This window comes from Alosa alosa, chromosome 15, assembly GCF_017589495.1.
Source record: "Alosa alosa isolate M-15738 ecotype Scorff River chromosome 15, AALO_Geno_1.1, whole genome shotgun sequence".
NCBI lineage: Eukaryota > Metazoa > Chordata > Actinopteri > Clupeiformes > Clupeidae > Alosa > Alosa alosa.
This window is the reverse complement of record NC_063203.1, coordinates 11,564,176-11,573,556: the sequence shown is the minus strand read 5'-3', so window position 1 is coordinate 11,573,556 and position 9,381 is coordinate 11,564,176. Positions and strand designations below refer to the sequence as shown.

The 9,381-nt window shown below is 48.9% G+C and overlaps 1 protein-coding gene across 1 annotated transcript in view; it reads left to right on the top strand.

Annotated features, from left to right (window-relative positions):
• Nucleotides 1–9,381, top strand: part of gab2 (GRB2-associated binding protein 2) — a 50,597-nt gene that overhangs the window by 31,267 nt on the left and 9,949 nt on the right. Inside the window, 2 exon segments of the mRNA XM_048264585.1 lie at nucleotides 7,526–7,591; nucleotides 7,594–7,753. Coding sequence (XP_048120542.1) covers nucleotides 7,526–7,591; nucleotides 7,594–7,753 — 226 coding nt within the window.

Sequence of the window (9,381 nt, the reverse complement as noted above, 5' to 3'; positions counted from 1 at the left end):
TATTCTGTGGGGGGAGGATGAAACCATTTCACACTCTTGTCATTTCACTTTTTCAGATTCCCCGTCAACTTGAACCTGAATTCTTTCACAGATGCATTGTTTGGCCTGTGAGTACATTGTGGAGACAGTGAATTAGGAAAAACAAAGTTGGATGGAACTGGAAGGAAATCTTTCTGAAAATCAGTTTCTTCTCAGAGAACCAGAGAGAACAAAACACAGCTTTGAACAACCAAGGAGACGGGTCCAGCATCAACCAAAACAAAGCACTTCAAAAACCACTTGAGTGACATCGCTTTAGTTTGAGTTGTGACACCTGCATAAAAGTTTACCAGGTCATATATCTGTCAGTTCCCTATTCACCTGCAAATTGTTTGCACAGCTAAAACGCATTCTTGTGGTTTTGGTCTGTTGCCAGCTTAGGGGAGGATCACATGAAGTACACATGAGGTCCTCCTCGCTGTCTTCTGTGTACCTGGGGAACTTCGCTTTGCAAGGTTTTTGGCAGTTCCCTAGCAGGAGATGATGTATTCAGACAGATGTCTTAAGTGCTCCCTGAAGAAGAAAGTGAGGAGTGTTTGTTTGGAGACTATTTAGGGCAGTGGGTCAAGTTTGGAGTCAGAGAGTTAACATTGGATATGTCATCACAATATGTTAGAGCACTGTGAAACATCTATACGTGGGTGTTTTTCTCCAGAGAGCATGTATTTTGCACAAATGTAGGCTACTTTGTTATCACTGACCAACCTAACTTCAATCACTATGTCAGTTTTTGTTGTCGTTGTAGTGTGAATGTATAGCAGTAGCCAGCTGGCATCATGTGCATAAACCTCCCTCATGACACCTTAAGAGACATGCTGGTGACAGATGCACCTAGCACCCATGGGCTCCATGTTAGCACTCCATGTTAGCACAACCACCACCCAATCTGAGGGGCCTCAAGTTCATGGGTTTGAGCTTGGGCCGCTAGCTTGGGCTGGCGCAGGGCTATGCCGGGAAGTCGCCAACACAGCGCAGAATACAGATGCATGAATGACCAACCACTGCTCCTGCTGACATGCTGAGGGTGAGTTTGGGGTCAGAGGTATCCTAACACACTCTCCACCCATGCATCCACCCACCCTCCATGACTGTATGCTTTGTGGTGGATCTGTCTCAGCTCAGTTCGTTGGGACCGGTGGGTGGCTGAGTATCTGGCCAAGAACGTTTCTTTATTCTGTGACATTTGTAGCATGAATCCATGAATAACCAGGCACTGGGAATCATTTAGTAAAACTGCGCTTGCTCATTGAGATACTGAGGGATTGGGTTAGCTTGGGGGCAAAACGCATCCTGATGCATCCACCCTTCCTCCATCCATCCACCCACCCACCATGACTGTATGTTCACTGGTCAGAGGTGGGGCCGTCCCGGCCTGACTCCTGGCTGAGATGGAGCCTCCCTGCTCCACCCTTCTCCTCCTCCACTCCCCCTGGTGCGGTGCGGTGCGCTGCAGCATGACTTCAGTATTTCCACCCCTCCGTGCTGTAGGCCCGGCCTCGGAATGCCTGTCGGGGTGGATTGACCTCCCCTGGCTCACCCCCCCGCTCTGCAGTCCGCCTGGTGCTGACCCGTTCCAGGTACCGTTTCTCAGTTTTTCCACCGCCGCCCCGAGAAAAGGGAGAGAGAGTGAAACACAACACAAGGCCACTAATGCCCTGAGCAGACCTCCCGCACCGCACCACACCGCACCGCACCACACCGCACCACACCACACCACACCACACCGCGCCTGTTTAGTCTACAGCTTATGTCATAGAGCAGCTTTCAGATCTATCTGTGACAAAAAGCACGGGCACGCATGCAGCACTGGAAAGTAGGGCACAAAGGGATGGAAGGAGCATGCAAAAGAGAGACAGAGAGGGAGGGAGGGAAAGAGGGAGGGATGGAGGGAGGGAAAGAGAGAGAAGCAAATAGCAAATTAGATGAGAGAGAAACTCGTCTTGATTTCATGAGAAGAATGAAATCACTAAAACCGGCGTTGTGATTTCATGGGTGCTGACAAAACCGGCATGCTGGACCTCCCCACACACACACACACACACACACACACACACACACACACACACACACACACACACACACACAGAGACACACACACACACACACACAGACACACACACACACATCCCCTTCGTCCACCCATTTCCATGCAGCCTTCCCCCTCAGACCCCCCAACCCACCACACACGCACACACACGCACGCACACACACACTCCACCCCCCCGGTCTGATTGATCAGCACACTCCCTCCATGGAGGCTAATTGATGTGGTCCTGTGGAGCAGGCCAGTGCTCACATGACACAGTGGAGCTGAGGAGCGGCGGGCGTGGTGGGGGGGTTAGTAATGTGATCAGAGACCACCGGCGGGCTGGGCTCCCTCCTGCCCTGCACTCTCTCTCTCTCTCTCTCTCTCACTCGCTCGTTCGCCATCCTCCATGTCACTCTGCTAATTGCACCACAGAGAGAGAAGGAGAGAGGGAGAAAGGGAGAGAGAGAGAGAAGCATAGGAGAAAAGATAAGAAAGCAGTGGAATAATATATTGAAAGAAAGAAAGAAAGAAAGAAAGAGAAAGAAAGAAAATGATGAAAAATATAGAGATGCTGATAGAGGTAGGGATGTTAGGAAGAAAAGAGAGTCTTTCTAAGCCATCTACCCATACACTTGTCTTAGCAGCACACCCATCCCCCCTCCCAGGCCGCCCACCAGCCATGCACCAGCCCCGCTAGCGTTTATGGCCACATCCACCAGCCTGTGGCCCACAGTGACCAGCAGCACTGGGGCCATTATCTGGCACTGTCCATCTCGTTTAGGAAAATGGAGTCGGGTACAGAGTCCAGGAATGCAAATGGCTGTCCCAGGATGCCATGAGGGAGCTGATGGGTTGTTTTGTGTGATGGAGTGGCCATCCCAGCCATCCTGAGTCAGTGAGTGAGTGAGTGAGGAGGGAAGGGCTCCCGAGGGACAAAAGATGTCTGTCTGCTCGTGTCGTGCTGTTTTGAGTGCGGCCGGTATCCGGGGCTCGGTTTGGGAGGCCTCCCGTGCCTCCCAGGGAGGTCTTCCCCGAGCACCGTTGCCTAATTGTTTCTAATTCTGTGACCAGCGTCTACAGTGTAGAGCTTGTGAGGAGAAGTTCTTTTGTGTCGTATAGTGTGTAGTTGTTTCAGTTACACAGCGAGACAGTTATTGCTTAGTTATTGCAGTTACAGTATTGCTTCATGTGTAAGACTTGTCTTTTTGTTGCTGTAATATTTTCATTGAGAAGTCATGATTGGTGTAGCATGACAAAAACGAACTGCAACAACAGATCACATCAAGATCACTGTGTTCCATTTTTAAACGTAAGAATCTGTGGAATCCTATTTCTCTCTCTCTCTCTCTCTCTTTCTCTCTCTCTCTCTCTCCATCTCTCTCATTCTCCATCTCCCACTCTCACTTTAATCAGATTTGGTCATCATCTCATATTTCTATTTTTATGTAATAGTGACAAATTGTATTATGAGCTGTCCTTGTTTGACTTTGATGGGGTCCTAGGGAGGAAATGAGTTCCCTACAAAGACAGGCCTTGTGTACTCGCCGCCACACCGGGCTTCTTCTAATTTTGGACTCCAGAGACCACCAGGCTAAATCGATTACATGATGTCAACATTACTGATGGTACAGAAGGTGGTGTATCGTCGGAGCGCGAATGGAAAATTCCTTATGAACTCGTTTGGTCTTTGACCCAGTGCAACGATGAGTTATTCACTAAGCCGGCCTGGCTGCCCAGCTGGCATTTGGACCGCACTTCAAGCGCATGACTGGTGTTCTCAAAGATCTGATTTGATGGGGAATTTAAGTGGCATATACTGTCTCAAGCAGCCTCCCCATCGCATATTACAGTTCCATATTTATTTATTTATTTATTTTCATTTTCAGCTATCACACTAACTGGACTTTTATCTCCTTAAGGGTCAGTGAAATGTATGACAGCTTTAAAATATAACTGCGGAGAAAATGCTTGATTTTCCTTTCTGTAATATCTTAAATATCCACGTGGAGCCCTGCTATTGGCTCAGCTGTAAAAGCACTTTGTGGTCAAGTGCGGATTTTTGTTCTTGAGTAAACAGACGTGGGATTTTGTTTTCAACTGTAGCCATATTGATCACATCTCCCATTAGTGTCGTGATGAGCCACTGTGGCTACTCCGACTGGGGCTAGGATGACCCACTGCCCAGCTGTTTGCCATTCTCTCTGACCTTTTCTCATCTGGTTTGAGGTCACAAGAACAAATCCCCACATCACCAGAGCAGACATTTACGTTCAGCAGCACTTTCGCTTCTAGCGATTTTCGGTTTATTTTTTGCCTTCTCCCTCGAGTGAAGTTTACACGGCAACACGACTCATCCGCAGCAGCTAAACTCTGAACCGACAGCCTAGTGCTCGCCCCCACTGCTTCTACACAGAGACACACAAACACACAGACACACACACACACCCCTTCAATAATCAATACATCTGTGCGTGTTACTAGGCCCTGGGTGCAATGGCCTGGATCCTGCATGGATGCTTTTATGGGCGCCTGTGTGTGGATGTGTACATATTTGTGTATAATATGCACACTGTTGGTTGTGTGTGTGTGTGTGTGTGTGTGTGTGTGTGTGTGTGTGTGTGTGTGAGTGAATACACGTACACTTCATATGTATTCCCTAATGTGTATCTAACCACTTGTGTAGTATTGGCCTGGTGTACAGCCTCACGCCCTGCCTGGTCACTGGAGAGACTCTCTGAGTCGCCCTGATAACAATGGCTGGATTGAAATTGTTTGGAAGCGCTCCTGGGGCGTTTATTGGTTCTCTCCCTCCGTCCTACACTGTGGTGGTCAGTAGAGGTGGGGGTGGGGGAGGGGGGATGGGTAAGGGTGGGTGTAGACTCCTGCAGTTCACTGTCCCAGTGCTTAACTGCCCCGGGCCATGTTGTGACCTCATTGGTCAGTGAGAGGCCCGTAGTTCCCTGTTTGGCCATGGTGACGCTTTGGTGGTCAGGGTGGGCCCATGGCAGCCCACACGAAGAAGGCTGCGCAAGGCCACTCTTTTCTTTCAGCGAATGGTACTAGTGTTTCCACTGAGGGTGAAATTCAGGATGTGTGCAATTATGTGAGTGTATCTCTCTCTCTCTCTTGCTCTCTCTCTCTCTCTCTCTCTCTCTTTCTCCCACATGTGAGTGAGGCATAAACAGCATGCCATATGCTGCACACATAATCTGTTAGCATTAATTTCTCATAACATAATGTACGTACTGTAGACACAGCTAAACCCAAAATGATTCATACCCATGCCATATTTTGCCGTAAATATTTTTGTTTGACCTTCCGTCTGTCTGGAAATGACATAAGCATGAGACAAAAGATGTGTCAGAGAAAAGAAATCTGTCTTAGTAAATCAGAAATTGTATTAAATAAAAATTTTGGCATGACTCATTATGAATCATTATGGGCTCAACTGTTTGTAGCGTTTGTGTATCATCGTCTGTGTTTAAGCCACTTAGTTCTTTGGAATCCATCATCTTTCTGGCTCTCCTCAGCAGTACAGTGGAAGTGTGTGGAAGAATCCGTTGAGTTGTAAAGTGCAAATGAGCCATATGTCCAGGGAGTGCCGTAAGCAGCTCACTTCCCAGAGTAGGGTCACAGGGGTGAGCTGGAAGTGTTTGCTTCCCAGCATGCATTGGCTGGTTCAGCAGAGATAGTTGTGAGTAGTAGACCGCGCCGCACCACACCGCCCACACCTACACCACTCCACACTCCCCTCCCATCCCTTCTCTCCTGTTATAATTATCAGCAAGAGATTGTGTGTGTGTGTGTGTGTGTGTGTGTGTGTGTGTGTGTGTGTGTGTGTGTGTGTTTTATGTGTGTATGTTTGTGTGTGTGTGTGTGTGTGTGTGTGTGTGTGTGTGTGTGTGTAGGAGAAAGTGAGAGAGATCAAGGAGAGGAGTGAAAACAGAACATTTGAGAATAAGAGAGGAGAGTAAATTGTTGGAGTGAGATGGAGAGAGGGGGAGAGTTAGTCGTGGGAGTGAAGACGAGATTGGCAAATGGAAAGAATAAGAAAGCAAATGACTAAGGTCTGAAAGAGGGAGAAATGAAAAGAGAGAAAAGAATACACAAAGGAATTGAGAGAGAACTGAGCGAAAGAACAGAAATAGAGAGAGAGAGAGAGATTGTAAGGAAGAGAAGAATTGTGGGCAAGGAGAAAGAGAAGGATTTGGAGGAGAGAGAGAGAAAGGGAGAGATTGATAGAGAGCAGAGAATGAAGGATGAATAGTGTAAGGGAGTGCAGAGCGAGAGGCAGAGAGAGGAGGGATGAGTGGGAGAGAGAACGAAAGGGGGAGAGAGTAAACGAGCTAGAGAGAGAGGGAGAGAGAGTGAGAAAGGGGTCATGTGGACTTCCTGGTTCCTGGCACGGGGCCCGGAACTATTTTGGGCAGCCGGGCCTGAGACCGGCCCCGGCTCGGCAGACCCACGGCTGCAGAAATCAAAGATGTCACCGAGCAACAACACCGCTGAAAGGCCACTCCGTTCACACAGGGCCCCCTGTCTCTTCCATAGAGAAAGCAGATAGAAAAAGAACAGAAAAAGAGAGAGAGAGAGAGAGAGAGAGGGAAAGGGAGAGAGAGAGAGAGAAAGAGAAAGAGAAGCTGTGCCGATGAGCCCTGACCCAACAGTGTGCTTATCATTAACACAGTAAAGAGGAGGCTGAGAGGCCGCTGATGGGATGTGTGACCTTTGTCAGAAGTCTCCAAAAACAGAAGGATTGTGCTCTTGACACCCCCCTCCTTTCCTCCTATCACCCATCCACCCCAACCCCCCTTTCCCCTTCGTCCTGATGGATGGATAGCCCCTCTTTCCTGATTGAGTTTCAGAGGGCATTCTGAGGGCTATTGAGTCCAAGTGGACATGGATGTTAGGGCTTAAAGCCCCCAGTTGATCCCCCATCCTGGCCTTTTGACTTCATTGATCAGGGCGGGAGAGCGTGGACATGCCACAGGGCCAATGGAGGAAATGGATTTAAACGAGCAGCCTTGACCAGAGTAGTGGTTCAGGTTTGTCTGTGTGTGTGTGTGTGTGTGTGTGTGTGTGTGTGTGTGTGTGTGTGTGTGTGTGTGTGTGTGTGTGTGTGTGTGTGTGTGTGTGTGTGTGTGTGTGTGTATGTGTGGGGTGTATGTGTGGGTGTGTTGTTTTGTTATTTTTCCATGCTAGCCACTACTACTTTGCTCCCTTGTTTTTGGGTCTGACATTCCATTGAAAAGAAAAGAAAACAAAAGAATAGAAAATGAAAGTGATAGTATTTTGGTCTGAAGGGAAAAAAACAAGCAAAACCAAACTGGGTTGACATGAACACCACCTGCACAAACAACCCACCGTAAACACCAAAACAAGTCTGTGGCCGAGCCTGTTTGTTTGTTCTGCCACTAACTGTTTGTTGTTTCCTTGTTTTCTGTTGTTGCCTTGCAGACGAGAGGTCGTCCTCTGCCCCCATGCCTCGCTCCATGGCCGGTGACCTCGGGGGCTCCCTGGCGCCCCTGGCGAGCGCAAGTCCGCTGGCCCTGTCCACTCCAGCCAGCCCATGCTCTTCACCTTCGACATGCCCGTCCGCCATGGCCACGGCTCCCTGCCCAACTCCGCGCCCCAGGACTACCTCCTTCTGCACCAGTGCTTGAGCAGGAAGACGGAGGGCACTCGGTAAGAGGTCACGACCTTAGCCTAACCTAGCACCCCCCCCCCCCACCCCTCCACCCCCGCCTCCATCCTAAATGGAAAGGGGGTTGGGGGCATGAAGGGGGGTTTCCTCTGTTCTGTCATACAACCCCAGGGCCACACACACACACTCAGCCAGACACCCAAACTGGCTGTGTAAATGAGATGAAACTGATATGGTCAGTCAGGAATTTAGCTGTGGATCACTCCATTTTAGCAGCGTGGGCAGGCAGGCTGGGATGAGACAGATGTGGGCGGCACGTTGGCACGTTTGAGTTGAAACCACTCTGGTAGTTGTTTCCTTATGGTGGCCTGCATGAAAAAAACAACAAAAAACAATAAATTGTAGGAATTAAAACTAAGGTCGACAAACGGTGTTAAGATCTAAATGGGCAAATTCTACAACAAGAGAACTTATATGGCCTCGGTGTCCCTCTGTGTTAATCTCTGCATGTTCAGACACTTAAACTGCTACCTGCATTACATCACATTTTTGTGATCTGGGTGGGGCTGGTCTTTTTCTCACATGCAAATAGCCATCCAGCATAGCTGTCCAGTCAGGCATGCATGCACTTACTCACACAAGTCTCAAACACAAGTCTCCCGCTTACTCACTCACTCACCCACACTCACACACTCACTATATTCGTTCATTTGCATTCATTTACTCATGTCTTCACTCGTTCACTTCATCACCCTCTCGCTCACTCCATCACTCCTCATCCACCTATTCATTCGTTTGGTCCGTAATCTCCGACCACCACATCCCTAGCACCAAATGGCATCTTAATAATAATTCCACATCCCGAGCGCGTCCCGTGTGATCAACGATCGTGGCTGCAGCAATCCATCACCCCCTTGGCTGCGCCCGCAGACAGCCGACAGGGAAAAACCACCGGCGCTAGTCCGCAGCCTCTGCATAAACGTCTTCACACACCCCAGAGAACAGCCGAAGAGTGTGAACAAAATCTTAATCCGCCAGATGTAAGGCACACAGAGAAACACAGCACTGATGAATATTAGCCTTACACTCCCCTGTCCCCTCAAACCTTTCCCTGCGTGGTCATTCATCAGAATGACCTGACACTGGGGTGACTAATCATTCTTCACATCCAAATTAGATATTACGTTATGATCATTATGTGAGGCCAAGATGGCTGGGCCAAATGAATTGAGAGGGCTATAAATTGCACTTGTGCAACCGGAGAGACGTCGATTAATCATTAGGATGCTGGAGGAGTTTGCGGGCTAATTCGCCTGATTGGCCTCCTGAAGCTCATGCGGGTGTATCTGGCACAGACTGGGGTGGGGGGGCTCTCTGCTGTGTGTGTAATGTATCGATCCGCAATACCCACGATGAAAATTGAATGGAAAAGCGCGTAATAGTTTGGAGGTTCTCATTTATGATAAATCGGCAGGTCGATAGGAGTTCAGTAGGCCTACCAGGCCAGTTGCACAGCCCCTTCCGTTTGTTAGGGTACTGGGGCAAATACCAAAGCTAACTGACAAGATTATTCGACCGCTCACTGCATTTGTCACACACACTGAAGAGTCCTCAACCTGCGCCACAGTTCAGTGTGCAGTGCCAGCGGAAAAACAACAGTGACCTACAT